General features: G+C 33.6%; 1 protein-coding gene across 1 annotated transcript in view; it reads left to right on the top strand.

Annotated features, from left to right (window-relative positions):
* The window catches only part of EYS (EGF-like photoreceptor maintenance factor), a 1117601-nt gene that overhangs the window by 127757 nt on the left and 971548 nt on the right, over positions 1 to 18296 (top strand). Inside the window, 1 exon segment of the mRNA XM_087817245.1 lies at positions 361 to 617. Coding sequence (XP_087673371.1) covers positions 361 to 617 — 257 coding nt within the window.

Below are 18296 nucleotides of genomic sequence, written 5' to 3'. Positions count from 1 at the left end.
CTCTTAGTGCACATTTTTTACAAAAATCCTGAAACACACACACACACACGCCACATTCTGTCATTTAGCCTCAGCAGGGTTAAGGATACTTTTCTAGGTTGCATAGCAATTAAGTGGAAGAACCTGTATTTGAATCTATGTCTGTCTGTAGCAGATGTTCTTTTCATTCATTATTCTGCACAAAAAGCAAAATTAAATTTTGATAAGTATGGACACTATCTACAAGAATATTTTAAGAGAGCACCCCACAGCCATCTTTATGATATTTCTTATCCTGTGTATTTGAGTAAACATGCAATAAATATTTTAAATGTGATATCTTATATGACTAATAGGGTTTTTCCTTTTTGCATGTTTCAGATGCAGCTGTTCTCTTGGTTACATTGAAAAATTCTGTATTCTCACTGTTGGAAATTGCTTAGGAAATCAGAGTACATCATTGCATGGCCTCTGCCTGGTCCATTTGCACAGCTGTAACTGGAGCTGTCTGCAAATAAACGAAAGAAACATCTGTGAAATAGAAACTGAAGATTGTAAATTTATGCCCTGCAAAAATAGAGCAACCAGTATCATTTTAAGTGGCTATTTCTTCTGCACACGTGTCCCCGGATTTACAGGCAAGTATTTCCTGAGAAATCAAATTCCCTGGTGGAAATGTTAATAGTTTTTATTTAACGTATCTCAAATGTGTCTAATGATTGGTTTTGTAGCCTGCTTTCTCATTTGGCAGAGTTAAAAATATCTTCACTTGGAAAAATAGAATTGTTTTGTTGGGCAGTTACAGTGCTGACTACACAGCCTTGGCTCATGCAAATGAGGCTAATAAGGCCAGGCTCTACCATTTAGAATATGATGTATATGTCAAAGGTCTGAATAGAAAACCAGACTCCATAACTTCCCGATAATTCTGCCTAAACAGCTTTACTACTGCCCTTTAACCTCCTCTTTGCCTGCCTAAGCATATTGAGAGCCATTTTATTTATTTTAGTTTGAAAATAAAACTTAACTTCAGTATTTTCTAGGTCAGTTCTATGCCCCAGCATCAATAAGATTAAAAAAAACAAAAACAGAAAACACCACCATAGCCCGACCAACGTGGCTCAGTGGTTGAGCGCTGACCCTTGAACCATCAGGTCACAGTTCGATTCCCAGTCAAGGCGCCTGCCCCGGTTTCTGGCTCGATCCCCAGTCGGGGGCATGCAGGAGGCAGCCGATCAATGGCTCACCATTGATGTTTCTATCTCTCTGACTTCCTCTCTCTGAAATCAATAAAAAATATATATTAAAAAAAGACCATGGAATCATGAACATACTATATTCTCTGTAAAGTCATAGGTGAGATCCAGAGTGGCTATTTAGTAATAAAGCAGGTTTTGACATAAAAATAGAAGAAATTAACCATTCAAAGTTATGTTACTTGTGATTTTTATGCTTGGTCTTACATTGAAATGATTGTTCATAATAATTTCAAAACGTCTTTATTATAATTACCTTATAAAAAGCAGTACAGAAGCCATACAGGAAGAAAATATTGTCACTTTTAAATCACACTTAACTTTCAGTAAAATATTTTTTTTTAAGTTTGATATTTTATTTTATTGAGCAGTCCCAACTCTAAAAGTTATTTGGATTTCCATCTTAAAATGAAAATTAGTTTCCCTATTTGATATTTAAAGTAATATGCTGAAAGTTTGGAGGCAATTTAAAAAGATAAGTTCCAAAAATGGAAATGGCACTGTCATTGGAATAAACATATTACCATCCAGATTAGCTTTTTAAAGATGAAAATATGTTTGAGTGCACAAATTCTGGTAAGCTTGCTAAAAACTTGGTACCGTGACTTCACATTTCACATTTCAAACATGTTCTTAGTAAGAATGAGATAGCATAAAGTATGCTAGGATTGCTGAAATGCAAGCATCTGCCATAGAAAAAGCATATATATGCATCTACACCATGATAGATATAAATACAGATATACATACACACCTGTTTTTATAACATAGTATCTCCTCCAAAATTTAGTGATAACATTAAGCATCAGTTATACTTAAAATAGAATAAATTAAATCTTACTCTTAATACCATTATTAGTAGTAAATATCATTTGGTGTTGCATGGACTATATGTACATATGCTTAGGTATATGTTCACACATATAATCAGTGAGCAAGCTGTCATTTTATGTATCAAAACTATATTTTGGTTATGCATTATATGGTTATTAAATATCTGTTATATATATACTTTTCTATGGTTAAACCACACACATACGTAATAGTTATCATTGTTTTATAATAGAAAATTGGTACAACTCACTTTCCAGCTGGGAATAAAAATATGATTACTTTTCTTTTAGTTTTAAAATTAAACCCCATTTAAGACTTACCAGCCTATATTATCAGGAAGGCTAGCATTTTTCTATGAGGTTGATTTCCCCAGAATTCTAAAAAAATCTGTGGGTTTCTGTATTTCAAAGTATTCAGTCCTACTTCTAAATTCTTCACACAGTAAAATGTAAAATAACTGATAAATTAAAATTTTCCCAAAGATGCAGAGTTAATAACACTTAAAGCAAAAGAGTACAGTTTAAAATATGTTCCTCCTCCCCGTTTCTCCTGACGCCTTTCTCTCCCTCTACTTGGTTTCTCCCTCTCCATCTATGAACTCATGTGATTCTTACAAAGATTTGTAAGGTGTCACTATGCCTTTCAATGGTTATAACTATTTGTGCAATACTCAATTAGATATTACTTTTGACTTTATATTTTATTTGGAGATTTTAGTCTATTTATATTGAAGATAATTGTTTTATATTTGAATTTAAATGTATTCCTACACTATTTCTCTGTCACTTTTTTTAGATATGTTCTATTTCTCTTCTTTCTTATATTCTTTTGGATGAATTATTTTGTCATTTTATTTCTCCCCTCTATTAAGTTATTTATACACACTTTTACTATGCCTTAAGTGCTTACCCTACGTTTATAACATTTTGTATTAGTTTACCATATCTTAATAATTGCTACTTGTACCACATACCACACAATGCACAGGCCTTACACATTTTAACCACAGTTAGCCCCCTCTGATATATGCATATACCTGTATAGGTTATTTTGCATATATTTAAAAATGCACATAGGTTATTAGTATCATTTGATAACAGCCAATATTTATTTAGACACCCACATTGTGCTTTTTTATTGCTCTTCCTTCCTTCCTACGTTCCCAAGCTTCCAACAGGTTTCTTTTACCAAATGTATGATAATCACCATTTAGCATATCCTTTTAAAGTTTAGCGTTTCTCATGTGAAGAATTCTACATTATCTAAATATGTTTTTTTCTTCATCATTGCACTTGAAATATTTTATAGTAAGAGGTCTGTAAATGAGTTAAATGAACGAAGGAGCTGTAACCACAATTTAAATGCCTTGGCAGCCATCTATTTAAAGTGGTTTGCCTTTGGCAATTGTATATATACAATCTCTTTGATTCGTATTTCTCAGTTCCTATATTATTTTATAATGCATATCAGAGTACAGAGAATTTAGCAAAATGCTCAGACAGCTGAGATACCACCTGTTTCATGCAATTTATGCCACAACTTGAGCTACTGACTCTAAGGTCTGTACTTAAAGAAGCTCCTCATATATAAGTTTGAGGCTCATGATTACTGATTATGTTTTAAAGAAGAGAAAATGATAATAGGGTCAAAATACTTAACAAATCAACAGATTCAAATATCTTAAGAAAATTATTCTGTGACAAAACTTCATTTGTTTAGTGACTGTTACATATTTAGCCCTATTAATAATATACCATTCTCTCTGTTCATTGTCTGGTTGAAATACTGCCGAAATCAGTGGAATGCTGATGGGAATTACATTTCTGCCTACATTGGTCCTTGGGCTTTGAGCCTTCTGAAGGCTGATCTCACGAAATAGAAGACAGGAGCAATAGAAACATAATTGAGAGATAATATTAAAGAAAAAGCTATGAGAAAGAGGACAGTTAGCTGTTCTTGGTCCTGGAAGATTTTTATCTATCCTTTGTGGGTTTATATTTAAACTTCTTAAAAAAAGACAAAAACCAAAAATTAAAAAGCAAATATGTGACTTTTAAAAATGACAAAGGAATTGCAGCCTCCCTGAAAGTAGTGCTGTTAATATGATTGGATGGCAGCTATTTAGCAATAATGCAACATGTTTTCTTCAGATTCTGATTTCATTTTAAATTGTGGCTTCACCCAAACTCATTAAAATGCAGAAGCCATACAAAACAATGTTTGCATAATTATAAAATAATTTAGTAAATGTTGTATTTCAGGAAGAAAAAGGTTATGTGCAGGAATTTAATTAGTGATCTGGCAACACAAAATATTCAACATTGGTTTTAATTGTATGCACATCTGGGATTTTCTCCAAAAGAATTAGATTTCTAAAGGTCAAGCATTTATATTAAAGTGCTATGAAATAACCATCTTTGTAATAAGAGGATGAGCAACTTTTCATAAGAAGTAGTGCAAATTAACTTCCTCAGGGAAATGACCACATAAATTCATATGACATGAGATAATTTTGCTGATGTATTTATCATTTATGCTGAGCTCGTTTGTAAACTGTGGAGTATCCAAAAGCAAAAGGCAGTTAAAATATAAGCATAAGTGTCAACCACTCTTGGCTTAAGTAGCTAAAGGAGAAATGTTTTTTGTTCTGTTTCAGCTAGAGACAATCATCTCGATAAAGCACTGTACTTTTTTTCAGTTTTTCACTGTATAGGTTAGTATTATATTTCCTCTTTTTCTACTAGCCCCACATTATTGTTATAAGAAATACTAAATTAATCTTGAGCTTCCTGAGAGAAATCCAGTATATTAATAGGAAGTGGTAATATGGCTACAGTATGACTTCTTTAGTTGTTCCAGGCTTTATTTAATTTGTTTTAATTTTTTTTTCCCGTTGAAGTTAAAAAAACCATCAATAAAACAACTACCACCAGACATTCAAACAAGCAAACAAAAAAATCTCACAAAGCTACAAAACCCCATTAGCTATTTTTAATTACATCAAGTGTCAAGAAGTCCATCCAAGACCACAAAGAATTAAAAAATGTGTGCCTTAATTTTAATATGAAGCTGTGCAGCGTAAATAGGTAACACACTACTGAAAACTTATTTTGGATTTTTTTCTTTTTATTCAAAGCATTTTTAGTTATTTAAAGAAAGAAATATTACTACTCATTAGGATTTTTTTATTTCAATGAATTTTAAGTATGGAAAATATAGTTTCATAAATATTAAGCACAGCACATGTTAAGTTTTCTGTACATACCAATCCTTGTATTCTTTGGGTGTTTGTTAGCTAACCTGAAGAAGGAGCAGTTAAAACCAAGTTTGGTGCAAATCATGTCAAAATGGAAGTTATATGAAGATCATATTAATGCTTTTACGTGCAACTGCCCTGGGGTCAGTATCACTGGCATAACTTTTAATTAAACAACTTAAATGTTCCCAAGGAACTTCCTGTAGATTATTTTTTCTAGAAACAGCTTTCCTTTACTTTACATGTTTGGTGCAAGTTAATAGCAAGTTATTCTTTATTACAGAGAATCTGCTATCAATTATATCAAAAGAGCAATATTTATGTTCAAAAGTAACAACTTCTAAAACTGTCTTCACAAGGCTGAAGGCACTCTTGTCAGGAATACTTTTCTTCACAGATTGATGGAATTGACTAGATTACCATATTGTTGAAGTAAATAAACAACAAACAAAACCTGTTAATCTTTATTAAATCATCTTTATTAAATAAGATAGATTTTTGATAGAAAACATTTTATGTGCTTTTTCTAAATATATGCAAATATGCCCTAGCTGGTTTGGCTCAGTGTTTAGAGCCTCCGACAAGGCTCAATCCCCTGCCCTGTCAGGGCTTGTGCAGGAGGCAACCAATTGATGTGTCTTTCTCACATTGATGTTTCTCTTTCTTTCTTTCTCTCTCTCTCTCTCTTTTTCTCTCTCCCTCCCTCCTTCTCCCTTCTACTCTGTCTGAAAAGCAATGAAAAAATATCCTCGGGTGAAGATTTTTAAAAAATTTAAATATATTCACATGTCTCTGTATGGGCTTAAAATTTCATATCAGATATGTGAAATATTACATCTCCCAAAGACCTAATTTTTAAGGATAAATAATACAATTATTAATGAAATTATGTAAAAATAACTTAAAAATCTTAATCAGAAATAAATGCATAAGAAAAACATTCGATTATTGATATTTGTGACACAAATTATATAGGATTAATTCATTAAAATAGCTTGATAAGAGCAGTCTATTTTGGACTATCAGTTTGCCCAAATGAGCCACCTTCAGTATTAAGTTTCAGCAGCTCTATTTATGTGTATAAGTTCTACGTAAAAATTTTTAGAACTAATGCATGTTTTCTAATGAGAACACTCACCAGGAACAGCACAGTGGTGTGTGTGGAAGGATGGAGGGAGGAGCTGATTGAAATAGCTAGTAGGATATCTGTGGGAGAGTACCTAAATACTTGGAAATTAGTAATGTTCCTTAGAAGCTGGCTGTATAATAGGTGGGGAAGTTCAGAGTTAAGTCCGTATAAAAGAAAGATACTCTATAAACAGCAGACATGGATACAAATCAGGTTATTTTACTCAGTACCTTAGTGATAATATCAGAGGTTTTTACAAATGTAATTGATTACTATTCTGGGTTTATTTCCAAATCATTGAAAATGCTTTAGGATAGCCTCCTTGCCTCAAAAAATCATTACTTAAGTCATTTTCTTTTAAGAAAATGAGACGGTCTGAGGAACACTTCTCTATTCCCCAGGTTATTAAATGTCAAAATCATAAAATTTATATGATATTAATAAGAGAATGAACACATTCTCTTATTACAAAATTGTATATAAATTGTAAATAATCAAGATGCCATGTAGCTGGAGAAATGTAAATGTCCATCTACATTTAAAATATGAAAGCATTTAGCCCTGGATAGTGTTGTTCAGTGGTTAGAGCATCAGCCTGCAAACCAAGGGATTGCAGGTCCATCCCTGGCCCTGGTCAGGGTGAGTGAGGGAGGCAACCAACAGATGTGTCTCTCTCACTTCAATGTCTCTCTCTCTCTCCCCCTCCCCCTGCCCTTCCTCCCTTCCACTCTCTCTAGAAATCAATGGAAAAAATAGTCTTGGGGTTTTTTTTATTGGAAAAACAAAAAAGATTTCTTTGAAATATGAAAGTATTTATATTGATTTTAACATTGATACCTGAATTATTTAAAGCATTATTGAGAAGTACTTAAAAGTTTGCTCATATATTTCTCATTCACTTTATTTGTTTATTCATTCTTTCATCCAATAAATACTGTACATACTATTTTTCAGACATGTTACTATTTGAGGGTAGTTGTTAGGGGAATCACAGATGAACCAAGAGAAAGAGTCTCTGCCTTCAGGGAACTAGAATTTTACTGGGGAAGACTACAAAAATCTTTAAGTAAGGGAAGATCTAGTGTAATGCCTAATGGTATCTCATGCTATGAAGGAAAGTAGAGAAATATGAAGAGACCAGTGTGGTGCCTTGTGAAGCAATTTGGATTAATGGATGGGGGAGAACTATAAGGAAGTGACATTTAAACAGAAATCTAAATAATGAGGGAGATAACTACCTGAGGATCAAGGTAAAGAAACTTCCAGGCAGAGAGAAAACTAAGTACAGAGATTTTGAGGTAGGTAGAGACCATGTAAAGCCTTTTAGGTCCCAGTTAGAACCCCGATTTGCTGGAGGCTAATTATGACATTTAGACTTTTGCTAGCTAGATCTAGAACTTCTCTGCGTATACAGATCAAGTAAGAATTTAGTAGGCTTCCTACCTATTTCACTTCCAGGAATATCGTGATCAACTAGCCACTGCCATAGGCCTGTGTGAATCAGACTATTCTGATTGCTGCTCTGATTCTGCCATCCATTAGGCCCACCTTGCCTTTGGCGATTGAGGGTCACCATACTGGAACCTTATAGGGTTATCTCTATATATTATCATATCATCTGCAAATAATCATACTCTTGCTGCTTTTTTGCAATTTGGATGCTTTTTATTTCTTTTTCTTCTCAGATTGCTATGGCTGGGGATTTCTAGGATTATTTAGATATAGTGAATGCTTTTGTATCCCAAAAGTGTATTTAAAAAAACAACAATATTATTATTTACTTGTTTAAAAGTAGTAAAAACAATTTGCATTCAAGTGTAGCTGTGGTTTTGGAGACAAAAGATTACTTCAAAGTTTGATAGGAGAAGTATAAATTAACACTTATTAATATACTTATGTAATGAAGGAGAAAACTATTTTTATATGCTGACAGAGTTTTCTCTACTCTTCCTCAATATGCTCTGGTGTATGAGTCAGTTTAAAAAATTTGACACTAGACTTAACAAAATCTTGGAAGATATTTCTTTGGCTGTTTCATATCAACTGTATTTGGATTTCAAGAATGCAGCTAAAGGCCCGGCCGGGCGTGGCTCAGCGGTTGAGAGTCGACCTAGGATCCAGGCGATCGGGGTTCGATTCCCGGTCAGGGCACATGCCCGGGTTGCGGGCTCGATCAGTGGCTCCCTCATCATTGATGTTTCTATCTCTCTCTCTCCCTCTTCTTTCCTCTCTGAAATCAATAAAGATATATTAAAAAAAAAAAAAGAAAAAAAAAAGAATGCAGCTGAAGGTTTAATTTAAAAAAATAGAACATTCCAAATATAATTTTAATTCTGAATTTTCCTAACTCTCCTCCGTTCTTCTCAGTACTGTCTTCTTCCATGATTAACCACCCTAACTGGCTTCTTTTCTCTTCTGTTGAATATTGATTTTATTTTACTTCTTTCTAGTTCCTTACCCTTAACTTCATTTTAAACCACACACGCACACGCGCACACACACACACGCACACACACTGCTTTTTGCTTCATTTTTTATTTTAGGTTGAAGTTATATGTCTGTTTGTAAATCAAGTGCTTGTTACCTTTAAAATATAGAAAACAACATTTTTATTGTGATGAAATTGCCATATAACATTATATTTGTTTTAGGTGTGTAACTAATGATGCAATATTTGTGTCTGTTGTAAAATGATCACCAAAATAAGTCTAGTTAAACCCATTACCATACACAGTTATAAATTTAGAAAACACATTTTTATTTATCCAATGTTCATAAAAATAATGATGAAATAACTTTTGATCCATCACACATTAATTATGATGTAAATTTATTGGGCTATTTTTTTCAGTTAACTTTTTATTTTCAATTGTTTCTGAATTTTTTTGGAATGTTGGAAGAGCTCTTTCTATGCATGACAGGTATTTATGCTTTATCATATTCATTTATTGAGTTTGGTTTTTGATGTCAGATATTTTCATTTATATATCAACACTCTCAGTATTTGATTTCTAATTTCTTACATTGTTTAAAAAATAATGTGCTCTCAGCCATTACACAACTTAAGTATCTCCTTTGTATATGCTTTTTAAAATTTGTTTTTAATTGAATATATTGCGGTGACATTGGTTAATAAAATTATACAGGTTTCAGGTATACAATTCTACACTACATCACCTGTATATTGTATTGTGTGTTAACTACCTCAAGTCAATTTGATTGTTTAATGTTTCTTTCCATTTCATAATAGTCCCCAGAGCTATAACATTGATTTAAAATAATATGATATAAATGAAGGATGGAATTGGCTTTTGAGTGTAGCAAAATCATGGACATGACTGACAGTTACTAAATAGGTACAACTATCTAATCATCCCATTAGTATGGGAAACCCATTAAAGTCTTTTAAAGATACTTTAAATTTAAAGATAGCTACATTTGCTTTAAATGAACCTAAATAGTACATCTCAAACATAAAATGTATACCCTTTTATAGCTTTGGAGTATGGCATTTCATCTAACTCTGAAAAAGCAACACCTAATGTTATGGGTATGAAGTACAGAACTATCTATAGAATTCAAAACCACTCTTGCCTTTTCCTGATGGGAATTACATCTTATATATTCTAACTCTCAAGTTATCAATAAGTCATTTTCCTAGTAAAGGAGTTCATATGTTTCTGGTTTGAGATAGGGTACTGAATAACTGTTATATATGACTTCACATTTCAGCAGAGAATACATTATATTCAATAATACATTCATTATTTAATATTTAATTAATTGATTTTTTTCCTAATGATTCCATTTGATTATTAAGTATGTGCTTGACACTGTAAGACATATAATGTATTGAGAAAAGAAATTATGATAAGTTGATGGTGACTGATAATATCAGGGTTCTTTAATTGCAAATAGCACAGATGTCCCCTGGCTGATTAAAGCACAGATAAGTTACTAGAAACATAAAATGAGCTCTCATAATTAATAGAAAGGCTTGGGAAAGACACCTGAGCACTATTTAGAACTAAATCAGGTACAGAGACTTAGGGACTGGATCCAGGATAGGTTTCATGATCTGACAGTCTACCCTACTCTATTCTTTGTACCTCATAAGAATCACAGTCTTGGGGAGGGGATACCATTTGAGTAGCTTCATCTACTGGCCGTTGGAGGACATGCCCCTAATATAGTCTCAGTGGATTATGTTCAACTGGAAGAGATAATTCCTCAAAATAATACTGGAGTATTATTCGGAAGGGTCTATGGCAGGCTTCATAGCCAGAAAGCAGCAAACTCCTTGTGCACTGGTAAAACAACTCTCTTAATGAGCATGTCAGATTACCTATTTTAAAGAAAAAAATTTTTCTTGTCATTTCACTCATGATTGAAGAAATAATTCAGTATGGATTAGAATAAAAAATTTTAGACTAAAGTCATGGCTTTAAAACTTATTGCAGTTTGATCTTGGGCAAATTGTTTAACATTTTCTTTATATTTCTTTATAGTTAAATATTATAGATAAATTATGTATTTTTATCTATTTCGTTATGAGTATTAAATGTAAGTTATGTGAGAAAAGCATTTTGTTAAGCACTCTGCAAACCATATTGAGTTTACTGTTTCTTTAACAATAACATGTCAGCCTCTTATTATACACATAAAGAAGAGATTTTAGGTGTTCCACACGTTTGCTACCTAAGCATTCAGTGGCGGTGAAATAGTAGCCATCGGTACACCATGTAGATATGATCTCTGTTTATTATTTTTGTGCTCACCTAGTGAAATTTTTGATGACATGTAAAATATTTATATGTATATATCTTATTAAAATGTAGAAACTTTAAAAAAATATATAGATTATATTTCTTATCAAAATTCAGAAACTTTAAAAATAACCTTTAACTGAACTTAAATTTTTTATTTCACACTATAGCAATAAGTAATGTGCAAAAAAATCTCACAGAACCTGAATGATAGAGAATACATTCTCTGCTCCTAAAGTGACCCTAATGAATTTTGAAATGTTGTTACTCTGTATTCTGTAAGGATCAGTGAAGCACAAAGTTCTCCAAGTAAAAGTTACTCCAAAGGATGATTACAGTACTCAAAAACAAAAACTCTGAGACCTAGATGAGTAAAAGCTCTCAGATTTTAGATAAGAGAAAGTAAGTTAAAATATAATATTTGGGGAAATGGGTTAATAGAGTAAAAGAACACATAAATTGACCTGATAGAATAAAGGTAGTAGCCCTGTTTTTATAAGTCCTCATAGGAAAATAATTCTATAGAGGCCTTGCTTCAGCTTTTTCCTTCCTTTCTTTTGTCCTTGGGTTCTTTTGTGTGTTGTGTGTGTGTGTGCTGTGTGTGTGTGTGTGTTTATCCATTGCATATTTAGAGCATATATAATGTTAAAGGCACCATAGTGAGTATTGTGTGGCCTACAAATCACCTAAGCGTGTATTGTGCACTTTAGAAAAATATGTAATATATTAAATAAGTAAAATATGAAAATAAATTATCAAAATATCTAAAAATAAATACCAAGAGAGGTGATGATAATATGCTAATGGAGTTCAAACAAAGACAGTTTTTAATGGGAGGAATGAAAGCATTTTGAAGGAAGTGGCATTTTTCTGGGGACTTGAAATACAGATAAACCCCAGAAACAATGATATAAAAAGAAGCAAAGCAGGAAAATGAAACAACAGACACAAGGGCCATGGAATATAAAATAGAGCACATATTCGAGGATCTATAGGCAGATCTTTGGAATTGAGCGAGGGGTAGAAATCCTGCTGTCACTTTACATGTGAGCAATAGTCACATAGAAATTTTGCGAGCTATCCAAGGTCAGTATCTACACAAGGCAGAGCTGGAGTATCCCAAGTTCTAATCCAGCATTCATTTTTCTGTACTTTTTATCAAATGTTAAAGCACATAAAGATTATTGGGAGAGGATTCCCACTAATAGTAGTACAAAATGGAAAGGTATATTGAGTCTGAAATTCTATGCAAAGGTTTATCATTTTTACTGATTAGACATATGGAGCCAATGGAAATTTTGAGTAACTGAAATTTTTGTTTTAGTGTAACATTTTTAAACATTCAAAATGAATTTTTATTTTGGCCCTGGCCAGATTAGTCAGTTGATTAGAGCATTGTCCTGATACAGCAAGGTTGTGGGTTCAATCCCCAGTCAGGGCACATACAAGAAGCAATCAATCAATGCATAAATAAGTGGAACAACAAATCAGTATTTCTCTCTCAGGTACTCTCTCTCACACACACACAAAAGAATTTTTATTTTTCCATAGTACTATCTGATATTATAATTTCTACATGGCCATTGTACAATTTAAATTTATATTCAAATACAAAAACTAATCATTTTTTTAATAATTTATTGAATGTATCTGCCAAGATAGGCTATTTTTCTCTTTATCATTTGTATAGATATGTGAGGTCAGTAATCAGGTATCCAGGACATCATAAAAAATTATTTCTATTTTCAGCTTCAGTTTACATTTCAGTATGCAGAATTTTCCTATTTCTACCAACTTCTGTTTTTCTAAAATCTTCTAAAGATATTTTTATATGAGATTTTTGGTATTATGTCATTTTGCAAATCATTTACCAATTTTAGTTAATTTCAAATGATAAAAATAGAGAGAGAGAAAGCATAACTCTCAGCTTTAAGTATATGGTAGATTCAGGTTTCAAGAAACTATAAATATACATTTTATTATATTTCCTAAATGGGCACACATATTTATTATATTCTGTCACACGGCTTCTCTGTAGGTACCAAGAGACCCAGACTATGTTTCTTTCTATTTTTATTATTTTTTAATCCTCACCTTAGGATATGTTTTTATTGATTTTAGAGGGTTTGCAAGGATGAGGGGGAGAGAGGGAAAGAGAGAGAAATATCAGTGTGAGAGAGAAACATCAACTGGTTGTGTCCTATACTTGCAGGCCTGGGATCGAACCCCCTACTTAGGTATCAAACCTGAAACCTTTTGGTGTACAGGAGGGTGCTCCAACCAACAGCGACACCCGCAAGGGATTATTATTTTTTTTTTATGTTCCTTCTATATACCTGATGTACCTGTTGGGGTTTAATTAGGTTTTGACCTATACGTGGAAGACATTGTTCAAAATACATATCTCCCTCCATACCACCAACCCCTTGTGATATATACTGCACCAACTTTTAGAGGGAAATAATTTTTCTTTTTTGAGGTTAAACTAAAACTACCACACATGATAGAAAAATGCCAATTTTCATTTTACCAGTAATCAAAACTCCATAAGAAATATTTTTTTTCCACAAAAGCAATGCAGATTTTCAGAAGAATTCACATACTTCCCAGGAAAACTTTTAATTGTGGAAATTGTTGACTGACTTTGAATAGAAAGTTCTGCTTTCTCTCCCTCCCTCCCTCCCTCCCTCCCTCCCTCCCTCCCTCCCTCCCTCCCTCCCTCCCTCCCTCCCTCCCTCCCTCCCTCCCTCCTTCCCTCCGTCTTCCTTCCTTCCTTCCTTCCTTCCTTCCTTCCTTCCTTCCTTCCTTCCTTCCTTCCTTCCTTCCTTCCTTCCTTCCTTCCTTCCTTCCTTCCTTCCTTCCTTTCTTTCTTTCTTTCTTCTTTCTTTTGTTTTTTCCCACTGTTAAATTCCAATATGTTTTCTTCTATTACTTCAAAATGCCATACATGTAAATGGTAGCTTCTCATTTTTAACTTGAAAGTTATTTTGCTCAAAGTAATTTAAGTAATATATTCACTCAAAAATTTGAGCACCGTGGGCATGTTTAATTTAAAAATGTGTAAATAGTATATTTTCCTTTTCAAAAGTGAAATAGAAATGAAACCATATTAATATCTTTACCAAATGTTCACATCATACTGTAAAAACTTGCACTTTCTCTTTTGAACCATTTCAAATTGCCAGTGCCTTTAATTTCAGGAAGAAAGAATTACTGGCATTAACAGTTTATCCTGCATGACACTAAATATTCACTTAGATAAACAGCTCTATATAACTTTCAACTATTTTCAACAGTGATAAATTGGAAGACTCTTTAAAATACAAAAATTCTAACTTTCACTATATTTTTGTTATAAAGGATATTATAGAATTAAGAATTCATTTCACAATAACTTAGAAATTCAACACTTGTAGTCCTACTTCTCTTCGTTTCTCATTGTACCAAACTTTAAAAAAAAATTTATCAAGTACTCAAATGATAGAGATTTTTCTTCTTATAATTAACATTCGATTCTATCTAAGCAGCAGCCTTTCTAAATGACAAGGTGCTAGATGTCATTTGGAGCTGCTTCCATTCCTTTCTGCACAAATTAAATTTCTAGCTTGTTCTTACACCTTAACTGGGGACTTCATGACTTTATTCAAAAAGAGATGGAGTGGCTCAGCGGTTGAGCATCGACCTAGGATCCAGGAGATTGAGGTTCAATTCCCGGTCAGGGCACATGCCCGGGTTGCGGGCTTCCAGCAGGGGGACGTGCAGGAGGCAGCCAGTCAATGACTCTCTCATCATTGATGTTTCTGTCTCTCCCTCTCCCTTCTTCTCTCTGAAATCAATAAAGGCATATTTTTAAAAAGAGAGATGTAGGTGAAATGTTTTTGGTCTGATTCAATGTTTATTCGCATCTATTTTTCCCCCCAAAAATAATTTATCATTAAGTCAGTAGACGAATAAGGTGTTTGTGTGTATGCACACACATGCGCACATGTATGGGCCTGTTTGTGTGGGAGGGTTAGTGAAGAGTAATGCTCAGTTGCTCAGGTGATTTAAAATGTTTTAAGAGATAAAGGTAAATTTGTCTGTTGAAATAAATGCTACTTCTGTATATATTTTAAAGGCTTCTTTTCAGCAACACTTTTTAGAATTTTTGACATTCTTGTTTGACTTTATAAAGAACCTTTAAGCTTCCTACCTTAAGATTCTTTTAATTCCTTTTAATCTTTTCAATGAGATTAAGCTTGACTGAGAATTGTGTCTGAGTTGTAGCATCTATATAACAGTGGGGGAGATGCCTGAAATTCAGAGAAAAAATAGGACATTAGAAATTTCAATAACAACTCACAAACAAAAGAGAAAGTCTTCTGTTTACAATTTTATGCCCATGTATACCTATTACGCTGCATTATATTAACCAGACTTTCTATTTCTTACACTTTCACGAATCTACTTCACAAATATAACTGTGACCTAGAATAACTTCTCTTCGGAAGACTCTCCAGGATTGTAGTATGAGAATATATTGTTTTTAGACTATTTTTAATAATGAGTATTATTTACAGTAGAAGATATGTGACTTAGAAATTTACTCTTATGTGATACGTCAGAACACTACATTTAAAACAACAAACTTCAAATGCATAGAAAATTACAGTATATTAGCATTTTTCTACTAGGTCATAAAATTAATAAAGAGAAATAACCTTGGATCACCAATATTAAAATAATCTCAGTGGCACATTACCTTTTTTGCAGAAATTTCAATTTAACAAAAAGACAGAAGCTATAGCACTATATTCTCTTAGAACTAAGATACAGATGCAGCATATATAATCTGGAATTAATAGGGCAGCATAGGAAAGTTTGTTCAAAGCCCTCTGCCAGATCAGAGGAGATTAGAGCACAGATACATGGGGATTCAGGAGCGAGAGCTTCGGTAGAAATATATCTCAATCTATATTATCATCTTTGTCTTTAATTTTCAGTGGTTTACTTTTAATGTGACTGGCATAGTTATTTTTATTTTGTTTAATTTTTTTATGTTTGGAGTTCACAGCATTTCTTGTATTTGTAGGTTTATGTTTTCACCATAAAGGGGGCTTTTTAGACTTTATTTTTTCTCAATGTTTTTATTTAGTACTTCATGCATTTTGTCTTCTTTTTCTGGGACTCTGACGGCACAAATGCTAAACTTTTGTTATTGTCCAACAAGTCTCTGAGGCTCTATTCATATTTTCCCCTGCTTTTCTCTCTCTATTCTGATGGATGATTTCTACTGCTCTATCTTCAAGTTCACTGACTCTTTTCTCTGTCATTTTCATCCTGAATTGAACCAATACAGTGGCATTTCTTATTTCAATTATTACATTTTTTAGTTTAAAAATTTCCATTTTGTCCATTGTTTATCTTTTATTTCTTTGCTGAGATTGTATTTTTCCATTTGTTTTAGTACTGTTTTCTATTACTTACTGGAGCATTTTTAATGGCTGCTATAAATTCTTTGTCGTAATAGTCCAACATCTCAACGTTGACATCTGCTGATTGTATTTTTCCATGTGAATTGAGGTTTTTCTGATTCTCCATGTGTTGAGTAATTGTAGATTGTATCTTGGCCTATAAAATAATATGGATGACGAATGTCAGAGGGATGGAGGAGGGCCGGTGGGGGAGGGGGAGAGAGTAACCAAAGAATTTATATGCATCTATGCACAACCCAAGGACACGGACAATGGTGGGGAGAGGGACTGGGGAGAGGGATGGGACGGGGTGGAATGGGTAATTGGGGAGAAAAAGGGACATCTGTAATATTTTAAACAAAAATAAAATTAAAATTAATAAATATAAATAAATAAATAAATAAATAAATAAATAAATAAATAAATATAAAATAATATGGATGAGATGCTGATCTTACTTAAATCCGATTGAAATTATTGGCATGTTTTTGTTTTAGCAGTAAGCTGATCTAGTGAGGTTTTGGCCACAAGTTCCAACTTGTTTTCAGTGGGTTGTGTTTCTAAATGTTGTTCGGGTTCAGAGCTTCCGTTGTACTCTTCACATCTGTCCTGGGTGTCCGCCTCTAGTGGCCAGGCTGGGATCTGAGTGGTGGTCTGTCTTGGTTTACTTCTGTTTTTCTTTGGTGTGCTGAAGAACTTATAAGATCAGATTCACATCTCTGCAGCTCAGGAGTGAATCTAGAAGTTCATTAAAAATTTAATGAGGCCACTTTACTGATCTCCTGCTTCTCTGCTACCTTCCCCGTGCATTTCCCCTTTTCATTCCTTTAGCCAGAAAGCCAGGGTATAGTTACTGTGCCATGCGCTTCAGCAGTTGTACTCACACCTGAGACCAAGCAGCAAAAGGACAAAGCCACCACATTTGACCCCACCCTCTTCTAATCACAGATCTAGCAAACAGAAAGCCCCCCTCCCCATTGCCATCAGCTGCCACTGCCACCAGGGAATTGCTTAGGGGCTAAGGCAGGGACCGAGGGAAGAAAGAAAAGAAAACAGGGGCCAGTTTCTGTATTCTCCCTGAGCAGCAGGAATCTCCTTTCCCACTGAGTCAGAACTAGGAGATTTTTATTGCAGTTGTCTCTGTTTTCACCCCAGTGCCCAGATCTCATACATTGTATTCAGGCTGTGTGACGTGCATTTTCCATATGCATTCAGGCTGTGTAAATGAGAGGGTAAGATGGTAGACTCACTGTTATTTCGGTGTTATTTTGAGTTGTCGCCCCATTCTACCTGCCATTATTTACCCTTGTGAGCTGTCAAACAGCTGCTATGTGCTCTCTGTCCAGGTTTTATAGCTGTATTCAGTGGGAAAGACTGGGTAGAATGTAATAATTCCATGCCGCATGGAACCAGAGCTCGTCTATTGTCATCTTATTGAATGAAAAAGGTGTCTCTATCTTTATTTTCGTTTTCCCCACAAGCAGTTAAACTCCATTTTTGTTGTTTTGAAATCCTAGGGTATGTATTTGTCTATTCACGCAGATACTTTGCTTGTTTACGTATATGTTAAGGTTAGTTCTCTCCCCACTTTTTCAGTTACTGTTTATATTCTTCTTTTTTATT

The sequence above is a fragment of the Miniopterus natalensis genome, chromosome 5, assembly GCF_054644295.1.
Source record: "Miniopterus natalensis isolate mMinNat1 chromosome 5, mMinNat1.hap1, whole genome shotgun sequence".
Taxonomy (NCBI): Eukaryota; Metazoa; Chordata; class Mammalia; order Chiroptera; family Miniopteridae; genus Miniopterus; species Miniopterus natalensis.
This window is presented reverse-complemented; position numbering and strand designations above follow the sequence as displayed.